Raw genomic sequence first — 19,288 nt, 5'->3', positions numbered from 1 at the left:
ATATGCGTGAATAAGAGGGAGGACAGCGGAATGGTGAGGATGCAAGGAGTAGAGGTGATGAAGATGTATGAGTTTAAATACTTGGCGTCAACTGTTCAAAGTAACAGGGAGTGCGGACGAGAGGTGAAGAAGAGAGTGCAGGCAGGATGGTGTGGGTGGAGAAGAGTGTCAGGAGTGATTTGCAACAGAAGAGTACCAGCAAGAGTTAGAGGGAAGGTTTACAAGATGGTTGTGAGACCAGCTATGTTATATAGTTTGAGGACAGTGGCACTGGTGAAAAGACAGGAGGCGGAGCTGGAGGTGGCAGAGTTGAAGATGCTAAGATTTTCATTGGGAGTGACAAAGAAGGACAGGATTTGGCATGCGTATGTTAGAGGGACAGCTCGGGTTGGACGGTTTGGAGACAAAGCAAGAGAGGCAAGATTGAGATGGATTGGACATGTGTGGATGAGAGATGCTGGGTATATTGGGAGAAGGATGCTGAATATGGAGCTTCCAGGGAAGAGGAAAAGAGGAAGGCCAAAAAGGAGGTTTATGGATGTGATGAGGGAGGACATGCAGGTGGCTGGTGTGAGAGGAAGATGCCGAGGACAGGAAGAGATGGAAGCGGATGAACCGCTGTGGTGGCTGGTGTGAGAGGAAGATGCAGAGGACAGGAAGAGATGGAAGCGGATGAACCGCTGTGGTGGCTGGTGTGAGAGGAAGATGCAGAGGACAGGAAGAGATGGAAATGGACGATCCGCTGTGGTGACCCCTAATGGCAGCAGCCAAAAATAGCAGTAGTAGAAATGGTAGTAGATTATAAGGAAGTGAAGTGGATCGGAATCTGATATCTGCCACTGCGACTCATGTAAACACAAATCAGATTTTTCAGGTCACTGCGAATCACACATCATTCAAAATGTGACACTCACACTCCTGTATTTTGAATAACATGCTATACACATGCAGTTGTTTACTTCCACATCAGTATCCAAACTCTCGTGTAGACTTATGCATGCAGGTTGTTTCAAGTGCAAATTAAAGAGTTACAGTGTAAGCACACAAGGTTGATATGGGTCACTTTTAAAAGTAGATGCACACATAGTCAAATATCAGTTTAGCTTCCACTCCAATTTTTGTACCTATTGTGAATTTGAGAATTGTTTGACCCCCCCTCCCAAAAAAAAACAAAAAACAAAAAACAAAAAAACATTCTAGTTATCTTAGTGACTCAATGACAGTTCTGTACTGAAAATCCATCTGGATCTGTAGGGGTAAACCAAATGAAATGTCAGACACTACGTGCCTCTGCTGCCTTGCCATTGCAGAGCCTGAAGCAGTTGCAGGCTTTGAGGTTAAGAGCGATGGTAGAGTCAGGAATACTCTGTAGGTAGACGGCTAACACCTCCTGGGACACATCATAGTAGTCCAGCTTGTAATAACACAGAGCCACATACACCTTCAAGGCCAGGAAATCTCTGGGGGGAAAAACAAAATCAGATCAACACATTTCTCATTCTCATTTCCAAAAGCAGTATTGATAATAAAATGTTTTTTTGTTTGTTTTTTTAAATACATTTTTCAGGGCAGGTCAATCCTGAAATCATTTTTAGCTTCAATGATGACCAGAGAAAATGGATTGATGATCAGATTATGTGGACAGTAATGGTAGCAACAATAACTATTAGGTCTCTCTCCATGTATTTTGGAAGAGAAAGTGCGACGCTTATTTGCCTGGTCCTCTCTCCACACTTTATTTAATTGATATACTACTACCAGTAGAAATGGCCTGGTAATGGTATTTTGTCAGCACATATTATAATGAGATAAGTGGTCGTGCCTTAATGCCAATAAAATCCAGAAAATAGTTCAAAGCTGATTGGTTGGCATGATTTCTCTTGTGAGCATTTACCGTCTGCCATGCCAATGCACAACAAAGAGGACCAGAGATTTGGAAGTTAAAAATAGAGTTTCTAAAAGAAAGAGAAGCAAAATGAGCTGGCGATGACTGATGGCATTACAACCAGAGGGCAATAAAGTACATATAACAGAAACAGTTCCTTTCACAAAGATCCTATTTTCCCCAGCTAGAAAAATGGCCCAGTACATTTATACCTCTTCTTGAGCATGATACTTCCACTTTTTAGAGGCATACATAAAACTTCAAATACATTGTGCTTAGTGCATCTGCACTGTTATGTTTTATATGTAGCCATATATATGTATAAATATTACTAAATGAATTTGGACCTGTCTGGATTTTTTTCTAAAGCTTAGGTGGCAGTATCACACAGCCTAAGGGGTGGGTTTTTCATAGAAATTGAGACGCAGAATTGTGAACACAAATCATTCTGGAAGAAAACATGGCTTATGAAACACATTTAGGCAGGCACTACAGAAATAATTAAAAAAAACCTTCCATGGCAAAAAGATCTTGAATGGCCTCATTCAGGTTTCCCTTTCTTGCATTTCTCAGGTGTCAAACAAAAAACATGAAATGTAGAATGCCAAAAAGTTTACATTTCTGCAAAAAACTGTGTTGGGAGCTGTAGAGAGTCGGGGCAAACGTTGTGCATGCTATGTGAACCACATGAAAGGTACCTTGGACACAACAAAACTATGGACTGGTCTTAGAGCGGCAAGTTTACCGTACATCCTCAAAAAAAAAAGGGGGGGGGGGATCAACGAATATGGATATTATTTGTCTCATAAAATGTTGTGGTTCCATAATCCACATGCCTACACTGACAGTTTTGGAACCCATTACATATACCTCAAGACAAAAAGAAACTTTGCTTACAAAAGAAGCATGGTGGCTTACTAGGGAGTGTAATTGCTGTCACTACTGTTTGAGACTTGCACAAGACCAGAGGTGGCACAAAGAGTTGATGAACATACACTCACTGGCCACTTTATTAGGTACACCTTGCTAGTACTGGGTTGGACCCCCTTTTGCCTTCAGAACTGCCTTAATCCTTCGTGGCATAGATTCAACAAGATACTGGAAACATTCCTCAGAGAGTTTGGTCCATATTGACATGATAGCATCACGCAGTTGCTGCAGATTTGTCGGCTGCACATCCATGATGCGAATCTCCCGGTCCACCACATCCCAGAGGTGCTCTATTGGATTGAGATCTGGTGACTGTGGAGGCCGTTTGAGTACAGTGAACTCATTGTCATGTTCAAGAAACCAGTCTGAGATGATTCGAGCTTTATGACATGGTGCGTTATCCTGCTGGAAGTAGCCATCAGAAGATGGGAATACTGTGGTCATAAAGGGATGGACATGGTCAGCAACAATACTCAGGTAGGCTGTGGCGTTGACACGATGCTCAGTTGGTACTAAGGGGCCCAAAGTGTGCCAAGAAAATATCCCCCACACCATTACACCACCACCACCAGCCTGAACCGTTGATACAAGGCAGGATGGATCCATGCTTTCATGTTGTTGATGTCAAATTCTGACCCTACCATCCGAATGTCGCAGCAGAAATCGAGACTCATCAGACCAGGCAACGTTTTTCCAATCTTCTATTGTCCAATTTTGGTGAGCCTGTGCGAATTGTAGCCTCAGTTTCCTGTTCTTAGCTGACAGGAGTGGCACCCGGTGTGGTCTTCTGCTGCTGTAGCCCATCTGCCTCAAGGTTCGGCGTGTTGTGCATTCAGAGATGCTCTTCTGCATACCTCAGTTGTAATGAGTGGTTATTTGAGTTACTGTTGCCTTTCTATCAGCTCGAACCAGTCTGGCCATTCTCCTCTGACCTCTGGCATCAACAAGGCATTTTCGCCCACAGAACTGCTGCTCACTGGATATTTTCTCTTTTTCGGACCATTCTCTGTAAACCCTAGAGATGGTTGTGCGTGAAAATCCCAGTAGATCAGCAGTTTCTGAAATACTCAGACCAGCCTGTCTGGCACCAACAACCATGCCACGTTCAAAGTCACTTAAATCACCTTTCTTCCCCATTCTGATGCTCGGTTTGAACTGCAGCAGATCGTCTTGACCATGTCTACATGTCTAAATGCATTAAGTTGCTGCCATGTGATTGGCTGATTAGAAATTTGCGTTAACGAGCAGTTGGACAGGTGTGCCTAATAAAGTGGCCGGTGAGTGTATAAGTCAAGAATTAAAAGTGCTGAAAGTCACATCACTAGCTGAATTTGCATCAAGCTGCTGTGTGAATTTCCAAATTGGTGAAGAAGAAAAAAAGACTAACACTGAAAGAACTCCTACAGTACAGACACAGAGATACAGATAAATATAGATGTGTCCAAACTTATTTTTTGCTAATTTCTCCAATAACAAGTAATTCATGCCCACTTCTCTAGGTGTTCTCGTCATCATTTTTGGTGACATTAGCCTGTAGTTAAATCATCTGCATGGCTTCAAAAACTTTAGTAGCAGGTGCAAAAGGAGTAAAATAAATTATCTCAGTAGAAAGAAAACAAGAAAAGCCAGCTTTCATGGGCCAAAAGCTCAGGTATTACATTGACATGTATTGCAATGTAGAGTATGCATGGAGTCTTCACTTTCTTCTGATGACATAATCCCGCTATCAAAATAAACATTTAATTGCTTGAAATCAACAAATGGAAGTGCAACTGATTGCCATTTCATCACAGAAAGTTGAATCAGTTCATCTGGACACAACGTTTATTGAGAGAAACGTTTCATCACTCATCTTCTTCTTCAGTCTCAACTGACTGCAGGTATCTCCACCCTTATAAACAATACAGTGGCATAATGAGCGAAAACAACTATTGGTTTCATATGCAAATTACCATGACCATTAACTACAGTTACAATGGCCATGTGTACTATTCACAGAGGACTGGAAAATAGTTGCAATCACAACACTGTAAGATGGCGACAGATGTACCCTTGCCCCGCCTCTCGGTTCAGGGATGGTCGTTCCCTCTTTACACAGATGGCCTCTTTGACTCCCTATTCATACCAGCGTTCCTCCCTATCAAGGATGTGCACATCCTCATCCTTGAAAGAGTGGCCACTGGCCTGTAGATGGGTTTAGACTGCTGGCCTGACATATTAGCTCTTCTGTGTTGTGTCATCCTCTTGGCCAGAGTCTGTTTGCTTTCCTCAATGTACAAGTCATGGCAATCCTCCCGGCACTTAACGGCGTACACTATATTGCTCTGTTTGTGCCGGGGCACCTGAGCCCTGGGGTGGACCCTTTTTTGGCATAGTGTGTTTTATGGGTTTGAAAGCAGCTGAGATGTGGTGTTTGGAAAATACGCATCTTAACTGTTCTGACATTACCGCCACATACAGAATCACCACTGGTTTACTTAAGCAGCTGTTGTCCTTCTGTTCAATCAGCTGGTGCACTGTTTGGGCATCTTCCTGGCTTTGACAAAAGCCCAGTTAGAATAACTACACTTAACCAGGGCCTATTTTTAATGTGGGATTTCTGCCCTTCCCTGGCTGCTGTGGACGTTGTCAGCTTGGTGGTACAGCATCCTGATGACTCCTAGTTTGTGCTCCAGTGGATAATGAGAGTCAAACCTTACGTACTGATCAGTATGTGTTGGTAAACATCAACAATCAAATGTCTCCCATCACCAATTGCAATTTCACCGTCTAAGGCGAATCAGTCATTTTTCACATCCTTGGCAGAGGCTGTGACTCTCAGTAAGGACAATAACATCAAGTCAAGTCAATTTTATTTGTATAGCCCAACATCTAAAATATTTTTGGCCATGCTATGCATTATAAGACCAGCAGTATTATGAAAAATATGCTGCAAGGCAAAGTTGAAGACAAAAGGCGGCGAGGCAGACCAGCAATCTCGTACATGGACAACATCTCAAACAGGACGAAAATGGGTAAAACGGAAGCCATCAGAGCATGTGAAGAGAGAGAAATGGCGGACAGTTGTCGAGCATGTTTTTCGGCGGCTAATATCATAGCTGATGCCGACCAACCGAGCCCAACATCTGTCACCATCTTACAATGCTGTGATTGCAACTATTCCCCAATCCTCTGTGAATAGTACACACGGCCATTGTAACTCTAGTTAATGGTCACAGTAATCTGCTTATGAAACTGATCGTTGTTTTCAGTCATTATGCCACTGTGCTGTTTATAAGGGTGGGGATACCTGCAAGTCAGTTGAGACTGAAGAAGTCACTTAGATGAGTGATGAAATGTTTCTCTCAATAAAGGTTGTGTCCAGATGAACTGATTCAACTTTCTGTGATTTCCTTACCTGGATTACTGAGCATGCATAAAGATGACTGACATTTGAGTTTTGTTTTTTTTGGGGGGGGGGGGTCCCAGTAGTTGGATTAATAATTTGCTTGACGTTTGGATATGGCAAATATATCAAAATTAACGTGCATTTGCCAGGCAGGAGAAGGGCCATACCTGTTTTGCAATAGAATGCGTTTGTAAATGTCAATAGCCTCCTGATAGTGGGAGCGCATGTAGTGTATAGATGCCAGGCTCAGCTGGTCCTCCGTCACGTCCTCCAAATTTTGGTGGAAACCCATGAGCTTCTCTTCATCGTTGAACTGAGACAAAGGACAGTCAGACAAAAGACAACAAATGAACCAATGAGTGAATCAGAGGAGCAGTCGGGAAAACAAAATAATTCAGAAAAGTGAAGAAAACTGGGTGAAAAGCAACTGACTAGACCAAGCTTGGTCTAGTCAGAAAGGCACAAACTGATGAAGCCTCTTGGATGAGAGGCGAAACGTCTTCACTGATATATAACCAAGTCCAGTTGCACTTGATTCAATTCCTTTGGATACTTGAATAATCCCATCCCTGACAAATGAATGAGCGATCACACACTTCAAGGAGTTTCTCCTGTACGATTACAGACTTCCTCCTCCAAGACTAACACACATAGTGGGAGGGAGGAAGAGGAAGCCAATGTATTTTATGCAGGAGCACTAGGTACTCTGTGCAGGAATTGAACTGAAAACTACAGATGAGGTGATGGGGACAAAACATCGAATACTAAAGCGATGGACTTGCAATGGACCAATCACATGAATCAAGATCCTTGTAATGGTTTTATTCAGCCACATAGCTGGTATTCAGTTTACTATATACAAAGGTGCACTGCTGTGGAGTTCATCTGTGGCGAGTAGGGTGTGTCATGCCATGATGACAAGAAGAAAAGCCATAGTAGGGCATCCGGGTAGCGTAGTGGTCTATTCCATTGCCTACTAACACGGGAATCCCCGTGTTAGCTCTGGCTTGGTCGGGCATCCCTACAGACACAACTGGCCGTGTCTGCAGGTGGGAAGCCAGATGTGGCTATGTGTCCTGGTCGCTGCATTAGCACCTCCGCTGGTCAGTCGGGGCACCTGTTTGGGGGGAAGGGAGAACTGTGGGGAATAGCGTGATCCTCCCATGCGCTACATCCCCCTGGTGAAACTCCTCGCTGTCAGGTGGAAAGAAACTGCTGGTGACTCCACATGTATCGCAGGGGACATGGTAGTCTGCAGCCCTCCCTGGATCGGCAGAGAGGGTGGAGCAGTGACCGGGATGACTCGGAAGAGTGGGGTAATTGGCCGGATGCAACTGGGGAGAAAAAGGGAGGGCAGTATGGTGGCGCAGTGGTTAGCACGGTCGCCTCACAGAGAGAAGGTCCTGGGTTCGAGCCCCCGGGGTAGTCCAACTTTGGGGGGTCGTCCCGGGTCGTCTTCTGTGTGGAGTTTGCATGTTCTCCCTGTGTCTGTGTTGGTTTCCTCCGGGTGCTCCGGTTTCCTCCCACAGTCCAAAGACATGAAGGTCAGGTGAATCGGCCGTACTAAATTGTTCCGAGTTGTGAATGTGTGTGTTGGCCTTGTGATGGCCTGGCGTCCTTGTCCAGGGTGTCTCCCCGCCTGCCGCCCAATGACTGCTGGGATAGGATCCAGCATCCCCGCGACCCTATGAGCAGGATAAGCGGTTTGGATAATGGATGGATAGTTGGAAGGGAGAAAAAAATCCAAAAAGAAAAAAAAAGATATGCAATAGTAGATGGTGGACATAATGTGTATAGCTTACGAATATTTTTAGAATAATAAAAAGAACTTTTTTTCCAAACCTTATGAGCCAAATGGAACAGGATCCGATTCTGGAGCGGGGAAAGTGAAGCTGCAAATAAGATGGCAAATACAATACACATGAGGAGAAAAATCAATATTTATCACCATAATAATCACATGTAAAATTTGAACAGTGCCTTTAGTGGTTTTGGTATGGTCTTATGTAATAATCAAGAATGATGAATATGTGAGGTTGTGAGAAGGTATGCCATCCCTATTAAAGCAGAAATTAAGTTACCATCTCCTCAGCTATGGACCTTTAGCAGAAACTTAAGAGGAAAACAACAGTGGGCTTATCAATCATCCCTCCCATGACATAATTAAATATATTACACATAAACACCAACATTCTGAATTTACACAGGTATGATGCTCACCCTTAGATGCAGCCTCTTCAGCCTCTTTATAGAGCCCCAGGAAAAACAAAGTGCAGGCTAGATAGACCCACACCTCTGCTGGACAGTCAGGCTGCATAGTCATAGACTTGTACTCCTGTCACAACATAATAAGGACACACCAGTGTCAGTATGACAACACAAAAAGAAAATGCTACAAATCTAGAAATATATTTGGGAATGAAAGGGAGCTGTGTTCTCACAAACATTTGGAATGATGAAATAAAATCTGCACACATACAATAAGCGATTATCTAATGTTCACTTACACTTGTTGCACTTGACAGGACATGCGTTTTTGGCTGTGACATGATTACTATTTAGTGCTTCATGATGCCTGCTGATGACACACAAATATGTCTGCTAATTGCTGACCCTCTTTTAAGTTATTTCGGATAAAAGTGTGCTGAATGAGAAAATATTCAAGTTAAATGTAACTGAAAATAGTATATGCTAAGTCAATTTTATTTGTATAGCCCAATATCACAAGAAGTCTAATTTACTCAGTGGAAATTTTGGCACATATCTGCCATTTGTTGTCCACCCACTTACGATCACACATGCAAACACACACATTTCGAGTATTAATAGAGGAAAGAAGTGCTGCTTGGGTCTGAAACACAAACATATAGATAAGAACAAGTACCTCCATTGCTCTCTTATAATCCCCCAAATGAAAGGCACAGTAACCAATCCAGAGGTCTGCATGCTCTTCTCTCTCTCCAATATGTCTTTGAAACTGGTGGCAACAAAGAAACACATAGGTCACAACAATAGTTAGGTACCGAAGCAATTCCTGTAAAAAAAAAGAAAAAAAAGAAAAAAATGGACTGCTGGTGTTGAACCTGAGATCAAGTTTTTTTCTTTTTTAGCCCACCAAAGGATTAGATCCAGAAGGAGTTGCATTTTGGGGGAAGATTTTGTTTTTGGATTGGACGAGGTATTGTCAGTTATGCTTTATTTACCTTTTGTTTCCTTTAGGGGCAAAGGATACTGAACATTATGCTCAGATGATACGTTTTTGATTATTTTTTCCACTGGCAATTTTCCAGTGATGGAAAATTATAAACCACATCCATAACAACAAACCTTACTTTATTCAGACACAAAGGTAGGTCCATGTTAAAGACAAGAATACTATAATGATATGAAAAAAATGCACTGCCACAGCAATAACACCTCTACATGATGTGGTACTTCATTTGTGACATTTGGCTCTAACATTTGACACACCAGACCAGTAAAATCAAAACAGATGGGGCAACTGAGTCAAAAGAAAACGAGTTGAAGGTAATTTAATGGAAGAAATGGGCCTGGGCAAAAAAAAAAAAAAAAAAAAACTCAAAAACTCAGTTCATATTCCACCCCTAATTTGTGGCTGTACACCAACTTATTTTATCTTAATACATTAACTCCTGCTCATCAGAGAGACAGCTCTGAGATTATAATGTAACAAAGAACTAAGTGTGTGTCTGTGTCTTTTCACCTCTAAAAATGTCAAGGCACCAAGGTAGTCTCTCTGTTGCATGTATTCCTCCAAACGGGGGATCTTCTTTGTCTTGGTTTTCTTCTTTTTCTCATTGACACCGAGTTGTGGCTCTCCTCCCACGGCTGGCTTCACACGAGACAGGATCTGACACAGAACCAAGTTTAGTTATTCATTCATTCATCTTCAGCCGATCCTCCGAGGTCGGGTCGCGGTGGCAGCCAGCTAAGTAGGGCACGCCAGACGTCCCTCTCCCCAGTAACGCCCTCCAGCTCCCCGTGGGGGATCCCAAGGCGTTCCCAGGCCAGATTGGACATGTAGTCCCTCCAGCGAGTTCTGGGTCTACCCCGGGGTCTCCTCCCAGTTGGCCGTGCCCGGTGATCCTCCAAAGGAAAGCGTCCTTACGTTTAATTTAGTTAAAGGAAGTTTAGTTATATTTTAGATTTTTTTTTTTAATGTAGCAATGAGTACATTTATGCAGGGGATAAAGACGATAAGTACAAAGAAAACGGATCCCTCTGACTGGCAAATGGCTCCTAAGTAATAAACTCTGATGCCAATTGACTGTTAAGACACTGAATTACACTGAACAATTGTAACGAGACAAAGTAAAACTAATCATTAAGTTCCGCAGGCCAGTTAAAACATTCTAAATGTGGTCTAAATCTCCACCCCAACGCTTTTTACTCACCATATCGACGCTGAAATGTTATTCGCATGAATCAGTACATTAAAACCGGCTTGACTGTTTATCTCTAACCAAGGTAACGTTGGGTGCAACACGCTCGTATCCACCAAAGAGAGCTCAACAATTCTGGCTAACGTCAGCTAGCATGCAGCAAACTGGGCTTTCTTATATAATCACACATGCATCACAGCCTATCGTATCTGATTCTCTTCAGGGTTACCATAGTCGATAAGCGTTTACAAAAACGGGGGGACAAAAAACAAAAAAAGGTATTGCGATTAGCTAACATCTTACTGCTATGTAAAGGCTGCCTAGAGCTTTATTTTTCCACCCGCATTCCGAGAAGACCCGCCCCTACACTGCTTAACCCCACCTTAAACCTAATCTTAACCAACCAAACCAACGGAGGCAAAGAGTACTAGCCAATCAGATGCAGAGTAGGACGGTCTTCGTGAAATGCGGGTAGGAAAAACAAAGGCTTTTTGACCTCTTTCGGTCAATTATTTTCATTAATAAAGTGATTCCATACCCCCTCAGTGTCGGCGTGATATTTCCCAAAAGGGATTTTAAATGTAAATTTTGGATATTACAAAATTCACTTTCGAGTACTTGAGCCAGTCGAGCACGACGTCAGTCGTTTCGATGGGTGAGAACATAACTTTGCGTATAATGTGCGCATAACTTGCGCGATGCCATTTGCGGCAAAATCTCATGGGACTTCAGTTTGACCAGGAAAATAAACTAACCGGAAAAGTTTGTGGCGTAATTATGGGACGCTTCATGGAGATCCAGTCGGTGAATGTAAAACCAGATTACCATGAGTTGCCTAGCAACATTTATGGGTGCGACGGCCGTGTGTGGTTGTTCAAATGAATCGATTTTAGAAATCAACAAACATCGATTTATTTATTAATTTGATTTATGAATTTATCAAAGTCATATGATATCCATAAAGTGAAATCAACGCAAGTGGTTCGGCGCCCCAGTGGCCTAATGGATAAGGCACTGGCCTCCTAAGCCAGGGATTGTGGGTTCGAGTCCCATCTGGGGTGGGATCTTTTTCTCGCATCCAGTCCGAATGACTCCTTGACTGGTTCTTGTTAATCGAAATAATCGTGATGATTTGCCGCCATACTGCGCTATCGGAAGGGAGAAGAGGAAAACTCAGTGGTTGTATAGGTTTGTCCATGAGTTGACAAAATCAAAACTGGTTGATCACCCAGCTAATACACCAGTATTGAGTCAATAGCATTGATTAGACATCGTTATGACTATATTCCCTCGCTTAGCCCATGCGGTATCTTGCAATAACTCACTGTCATCACTGTTATATTGTTCAATCACAATCATGGATAAAGAAAGATCGATATATAAAGTGGTTAAACGAAAAGAAATCATAAAGATGATGGGCAGTTATTTCAGTGGAGTTCTTTGCATTAGAATACCTATTTCTGTGGAAATGTCCTTATCCTGTCGGCACGACCCCGCTCCATCCTACAAAGACTAATAATTACAAACGTCCACTGGAATTTGATGTATGATGAAGAAACAAAAACAACCTATATATTGAACAGTCAGTAGATGTCAGGATAACCTAAGGAAACAGAGCAAGGAATCACTAAAGTATTGTAGCCCTTGCTGGAAGCTACACCGCCACACCACCTCTGTTTGTGATGTTTGCTACGTTTGGGTCTAGGGTGGCAGAGATGGTGTGGTGTGGGTTGGAGGATATGGGAGACAATCCATCCGTCTATCTATTCAGTCAGTCACAAACATTAACACAGACACGCATGCATGCACGCACACACGCTCACACACAGTTCATTCACCTGTCTGTCTGTCTGTGTGTCTATCTAGGCATCCCTCATTCCCACACTGACGAAGGTACACAAATGACTCACCACCAGGTGCCTAGGGGCAGATCATTTTCCCTGCTCTGTCCATTTGACACAAACCTTTCTTACTCACTTCCACATTTTAATCATTCAATATGCTCAAGTACCTGTGGCAATTAAGTCAAATATTTGGCTTGAGGTTTTTTTTCCCACTCTTTTTCTGCCCAATTGTAACCGGTCAATTACCTTACTCTTCCGAGCTGTCCCGGTCGCTGCTCCACCCCCTCTGCCGATCCGAGGAGAGCTGCAGACTACCACATGCCTCCTCCGATACATGTGGAGTCACCAGCTGCTTCTTTTCACCTGACAGTGAGGAGCTTCGCCAGGGGGACGTAGCGTGTGGGAGGATCACGCTATCCCCCCCGATCAGGTGCCTCGACCAGAGGAGGTGTTAGTGCAGTGACCAGGACACATACCGACATCCGTTTTCCCACCCACAGACACGGCCAATTGTGTTTGCAGGGACGCCCAACCAAGCCAGAGGTAACACAGGGATTCGAACCAGCGATCCCCATGTTGGTAGGCAAGGGGATAGACCGCTACACTACCCGGACGCCCTGTTGACTTAAGGTTTAAAAGTGCAAATGTGCCCCTACCTCTCTGTGGGGCAGCACGTGTCCCAGTGGTTAGCACTGTTGCCCCACAGCAAGAAGGTCCTGGGTTCGAACCCCAGGCCATCCCAGGTCCTTTCTGTGTGGAGCTTGCATGTTCTCCCCGTGTCTGCATGGGTTTCCTCCCACCATCAAAAAGACATGCATGTTAATAGATGCATGGTTAATACTCCTGTCTGTGCCCCTGACCAAGGCAATGGAAAGAAGAACTGGAGTTGGTCCCCAGGCGCTGCAGCTGCCCACTGCTCCTATACAATAGGACGGGTTAAAAGCAGAGAACAAATTCATTGTACAAATACAATTCGTTTTAAGAATACAATGTCGAATAAAGTGGCTTTCTTTTCTTTCTTTCTGTGTCCACCAGCATTATGGGGATGGGTGGATGAATACAGTTGAACCCTATGTATTCAATTATCACATGTTGCATGCTCAAAACAGTGGAGATGACAGTGGACTTCAGGAGGAGTCCCCCAACACTGCCCCCCCACTACACTCAACAGCATGGTGTCTGCAGTGAAAACCTACAGATTTCTGGGTTCCACAATCTCCAAGAACAGGCATCCAACATAGACACAATCGTCAAAAAGACCCAGCAGAGGATGTACTTTCTCCGTGAGCTCAAGAAGTTCAACCTTCCTCAGGAACTGCTGATTCAGTTCTACACTGCAATAATCCAGTCTGTCCTCTGCACATCCATCACTGTCTGGTTTGGGTCGGCCACCAAACAGGACAGGGACGGACTACAACGGACAGTTAAGTCTGCAGAGAAAATCACTGGTGCCAACCTGCCCTCCTCCATTCAGGACTTACACACTTCCAGAGCCAGGAAACGAGCAGGCAACGTCACTGCAGACCCATCACACCCTGGTCACAACCTGTTCCAACTCCTCCCCTCTGGCAGGCGCTATAGAGCACTGTATCCCCGGGCTGTCATTCAAACAAATGGTTATCACTCATAAAGCCAACTAGTTTGTATATCACTGTCTACTACTACTACTACTACTACTACTATACTACTACTTTCGGCTGCTCCCGTTAGGGGTCGCCACAGCGGATCATCTGTTTCCATTTCTTCCTGTCTTCTGCATCTTCCTCTGCCACACCAGCCACCTGCATGTCCTCCCTCACCACATCCATAAACCTCCTCTTTGGCCTTCCTCTTTTCCTCTTTCCTGGCAGCTCCATATTCAGTATCCTTCTCCCAATATAACCAGCATCTCTCCTCCACACATGTCCAAGCCATCTCAATCTTGCCTCTCTTGCTTTGTCTCCAAACCGTCCAACCTGAGCGGTCCCTCTAATATAATCGCTCCTAATCCTGTCCTTCTTCGTTACTCCCAGTGAAAATCTTAGCATCTTCAACTCTGCCACCTCCAGCTCCGCCTCCTGTCTTTTGGTCAGTGCCACTGTCTCCAAACCATATAACATAGCTGGTCTCACAACCGTCTTGTAAACCTTCCCTTTAACTCTTGCTGGTACCCTTCTGTCACAAATCACTTCTGACACTCTTCTCCACCCACTCCACCCTGCCTGCACTCTCTTCTTCACCTCTCTACTGCACTCCCTGTTACTTTGGACAGTTGACCCCAAGTATTTAAACTCAAATGCGTTTGTCACCTCCACTCCTTGCATCCTGACCATTCCACTGCCCTCTCTCTCATTCACGCATAGGTATTCCGTCTTGCTCCTACTGACTTTCATTCCTCTTCTCTCCAGTGCATACCTCCACCTCTCCAGGCTCTCCTCAACCTGCACCCTACCCTCGCTACAGATCACAATGTCATCTGCGAACATCATCGTCCATGGAGACTCCTGCCTGATCTTGTCCGTCAACCTGCCCATCACCATTGCAAACAAGAAAGGGCTCAGAACCGAGCCTTGTGGTAATCCGACCTCCACCTTGAACCCATCTGTCATTCCAACCAAACACCTCACCATTGTCACACTGTCCTCATAAATATCCTGCCCCACTCCTACATACTTCTCTGCATCTCCTGACTTCCTCATACAATACCACACCTCCTCTCTCGGGCACCCTGTCATATGCTTTCTCTAAATCTACAAAGACACAATGTAACTCTTTCTGGCCTTCTCTATACTTCTCAATCAACATTCTCAAAGCAAACATCGCATCTGTGATGCTCTTTCATGGCATGAAACCATACTGCTGCTCGCTGATCATCACCTCTCCTCTTAACCTAGCTTCTATTACTCTTTCCCAAATCGTTATGCTGCGGCTGATCAACTTTATACCTCTGCAGTCGCTACAGTTCTGCACTTCGCATTGTTCTTGAAAACCGGTACCAGTATGCTTCTTCTCCACTCCTCAGGCATCCTCTCACTTTCCAAGATTGTGTTAAACAATCTAGTTAAAAACTCCACTGCCATCTCTCCTAAACATCTCCATGCCTCCACAGGTAACACTCATAAATCCAACTAGTTTGTATATCACTGTACTGTACATTATACATATACTGGTACACTGTCATGTCCATCTACCTCAGATGTTAGCAGGTTACTTACATACATGCCTATTTCAATAGCTCTGATATCTTCTCTTCACCATTGCACTTTATTGCCTCTTATTTGCCTGTATAAGTCAATCCTTGTGTATATAGCTGAAGATTGTTGTGTTGTAGTGTTGTTATCCTATGTTAAGTACACTGCGAGAGCCACAAAACTGGAGTCAAATTCCATGTAGCGCAAACCTACATGGCCAATAAACAGGATTCTGATTATGATGTTTTGTCTTTTTTTTTCTAAACATGTGATGTAGATTTCGTTTTACATAAATTTTTCTTTTTTTCCCTTTTTCTCCCAATTTAGTGGCCAATCGATCCCTATTTTAGTTCAAACACCCACCCTCGTACTGCATGCGTTTGCCAAGTAAATCTCTCCTGCCGGCAGTTTCGAAGGAAACGCCTCCCCACTTTCGTGATAAGGCGAATCCACTGCTTTTTCCGACACACACAGAGACGCATTCATGTGACAAACACAAGACAACTCCGCCCCCCTCCCAAAGACAGCATGGCAAATGATTGCTGTTTCATCGAGTCCGGCCATAGTCAGATCTGACGAGACCGGGGCACGAACCCCGGTCCCCAGTGGGCAACTGCATCGACACAAAGCCGATGCTTAGACCGCTACACCACCGCGGACACTTAAATTTTTCATACTATACATTTCATATATTTCTATGTCTGTTACTCTTGGATACTTTTGCACTGGGAAAGATAGTTTTACTGTACAATTTTTAAGTCTCCACGTTCTCATACATGACTCATCTTTTTTGGTGCCATTTAAGGTGACTTTCTGGCTTGTCTGTCTCCACACATAGCTTGGACATGTGTGGAGGAGAGATGCTGGGTATATTGGGAGAAGGATGCTAAATATGGAGGTGCCAGGGAAGAGGAAAAGAGGAAGGCCAAAGAGGAGGTTTATGGATGTGGTGAGGGAGGACATGCAGGTGGCTGGTGTGACAGAGAAATATGCAGAGGACAGGAAGAAATGGAAACGGATGATCTACTTGGCGACCCCTTACAGGAGCAGCCGAAAGTAGTAGTAGTAGATTTAAGGTGGCTGTCTCTGTCCACAGCAAACTAAAGGAGAAAGAAATACCAAGTGCACCATTTGCCAGACTTCGATAGAAATGACAGAATCTGGAGGAACAGATGCAGAATTACTTGCCTGAGAAGAGGAGAGACAGAAGCACTTAGTCAAGCCGGAGGTGCAATATGAGAAATTGACAACTGAAAATGGAGATAGGATTCCCAATGCCACTCAGGCCCTTAATCTGACCTGCCCCAAGAAACAGACAAGCAAATAGAAGGAACTTTGTATAAGGCTTCCTCTGAAGTTTCCACAATCTGGAATTTTATGTTCTTTCAATATCACTTCTTGTCAGTGTGTGTTTGGTCAACATTATATAACAGAGTTCAAGTGTTAGAGGATTTCTAAGCAATGGGGACAACAATATCAATAAATTTAGCTTTGTTATTTAAGTTTGGTGTGTAATGTTAAATTTGCAAAGCTGCAGTATTTCACACACCAAAAAAAATTATTTTTTTTATTGTAGACATAGCAGATGGGAATGTGACGTAGACTTCAACTCCCTATGCAAGTGATTACTGATAGATAAACATTCCTTTATAAATTCAGAATAAAGCCCATAAGGATTTAAACTGCCATCTTGCCCCGTGTAGAGATTTGGAAGGGACTAAACGATGAAAGAAAGAACAATATTTTTGTTTATCTGTTGACAGTAATGGCAGAGTTGGTTCCATGTACTATGTGGAAGGGATTAAAATCAATACCCTTTCGCAAAAAGAAAAGGGGAAATTGTCTAACTGGTTAAAGGAACAGATTACAGCAAAACAAAAAAAGTTAGGGATGTCTGGGTGTTACCTCCGGGGAAGCCGCACGTGGGTGTGTCCTGGTCGCTGCACTAGCGCCTCCTCTGGTCGGTCGGGGCACCTGTTCGGGGGGAGGGGGAACTGGGGGGTATAGCATGACCCTCTCACACGCTACGTCCCCTGGCAAAACGCCTCACTGTCAGGCGAAAAGAAGCGGCTGGTGACTCCACACGTATCGGAGGAGGCATATGGTAGTCTGCAGCCCTCCCCGGATCGACAGAGGGGGTGAAGCAGCGACCGGGACGGCTTGGAAGAGTAGGGTAATTGGCCGGGTACAATTGGGGAGAAAAGAAGGGGGGGGGTAGGAATGATACATTATAACAATTCATTGTTCACTACTTACCTGGCATCTGTGTGCACTAATAGCTAATATTGCTCTATTTAAAAGTCCAAGGCCAATCTCAGCTGTTTCAATAAAGTGACAACCACTAATCAGATCACTGGTGGAACAACAATAAAAAAGGATGCTCAGGTAACATAATTCCCTTAATGACAAAATAATCCATCCTTTCAGAGTGGCTTCTCAGTAAGTTAAGATGTGGAAAAACACATTTCAGAGATGGAATTTCTTCTCAAACAGATACAGAGCTTTTCATTGTGAAATGGCCGACAGCCTACATTCGGCACCAAGTTTATTGTCACATTTTACAGCGTCACTTTCAAACAATTTAAACATTTGACCGCAATAAATTCTCAGAATATTTTCATTTCCCACCCAAGTATCTAGGTAGTTTCTTTCTGTCGGTGAACCAACCTAATTCAGATTCCAGCATGTTTGACTTTGAGCAGTTATGATATCCACTATAGCTACTGTTTCTGTTATGAACTCAGGAAGGACCCAAACGCAGGACTCACAGACAGGATGATACGGTAACACTTGGTTTAATGAACAAAGGCAGGCAGAGATCAGAACACCAGGAAATCAGTATGATATGCAATCAGTTCAGGTTACCGGGAAGTCAGTCCAAAAGCAAGGGGCAGGCAGCAAACACGGAAGATCAGGCAGCAGAGTCAACACCCATCCAGCAACTGCTGGATGGGTGTAGGCTGGAAGGTTGGGTGGCCATCGATAGTGCGGGGGGTTGGAGAAGCTGCAACTGGAGGAGACAGGTTTCAGCTGAGACATGAAACATGGAATGAATCTTCATGTGAGGAGGCAGCTTGGGTCTTACTGCCGTGGGGTTGATAATAGAATCAATCTCAATGGAGTCAATGTAACAGGGTGTGAGTTTCTTAGAAGTAGACTGTAACGGTATATCTTTAGAAGAAAGCCAAACCTTTTGATCTGGTTGGTATCTGGGGGTCGATGATGATCAGTAATGCGCCAGATGCAGTTAGTGAAAAGGAGCAGGGCAGCACAGGCATCCTTCCAAACCTTCTGACAATGATGAAGGTTTGCCTGAACTGAGGGAATGGAGACTTCTTCCTCTGGGCTGGGAACAGAGTTGGTTGAGAACCCATGACACATTCAAAAGGTGACATATCAGAGGCTGCGTTTGATTGGGAGTTGTGAACATACTCGATCCAGGCTAGGTGAGTGCTCCAGGAGGCCGGGTTCTTGTCGGCCACTCAATGAAGTGATGCTCCCCGGTCCTGGTTTGCCCTCTCCGTTTGACTCTTAGTCTGGGAGTAATAACCAAAAGACAGACTCACCGGTCCCACCTCTATCCTGTCCGCGGCACCAGCTTCTCGAGAGGCTGCCCTGCCTACATCGCCGACCTCCTGAGCAGCTGACCCATCCATGTCACCGGCCTC

At 44.1% G+C, this 19,288-nt stretch overlaps 1 protein-coding gene and 1 non-coding gene across 2 annotated transcripts in view; one reads left to right on the top strand and one right to left on the bottom strand.

Annotated features, from left to right (window-relative positions):
- The window catches only part of LOC130112800 (intraflagellar transport protein 56), a 28,543-nt gene extending 17,611 nt beyond the window's left edge, over positions 1–10,932 (bottom strand). Inside the window, exons 1-7 of the mRNA XM_056280291.1 lie at positions 10,619–10,932; positions 9,928–10,074; positions 9,088–9,180; positions 8,424–8,538; positions 8,046–8,095; positions 6,371–6,516; positions 1,289–1,460 (exon numbers count right to left, since the gene is read on the bottom strand). Of these exons, the coding sequence (XP_056136266.1) occupies positions 1,289–1,460; positions 6,371–6,516; positions 8,046–8,095; positions 8,424–8,538; positions 9,088–9,180; positions 9,928–10,074; positions 10,619–10,621 (726 nt within the window). The 5' untranslated portion in view covers positions 10,622–10,932. The remainder of the gene's footprint in view (positions 1–1,288; positions 1,461–6,370; positions 6,517–8,045; positions 8,096–8,423; positions 8,539–9,087; positions 9,181–9,927; positions 10,075–10,618) is intronic.
- Positions 10,933–11,594: 662 nt separating this feature from the next.
- On the top strand, positions 11,595–11,667 carry trnar-ccu (transfer RNA arginine (anticodon CCU)). Its single transcript has one exon. It is a non-coding gene; the product is annotated as a tRNA-Arg (tRNA).
- Positions 11,668–19,288: the final 7,621 nt, after the last annotated feature.

This window comes from Lampris incognitus, chromosome 5, assembly GCF_029633865.1.
Source record: "Lampris incognitus isolate fLamInc1 chromosome 5, fLamInc1.hap2, whole genome shotgun sequence".
Classification (NCBI taxonomy): Eukaryota; Metazoa; Chordata; class Actinopteri; order Lampriformes; family Lampridae; genus Lampris; species Lampris incognitus.
Note: the sequence above shows the minus strand (reverse complement) of the source record. Positions and strands in the feature narration are given on the sequence as shown.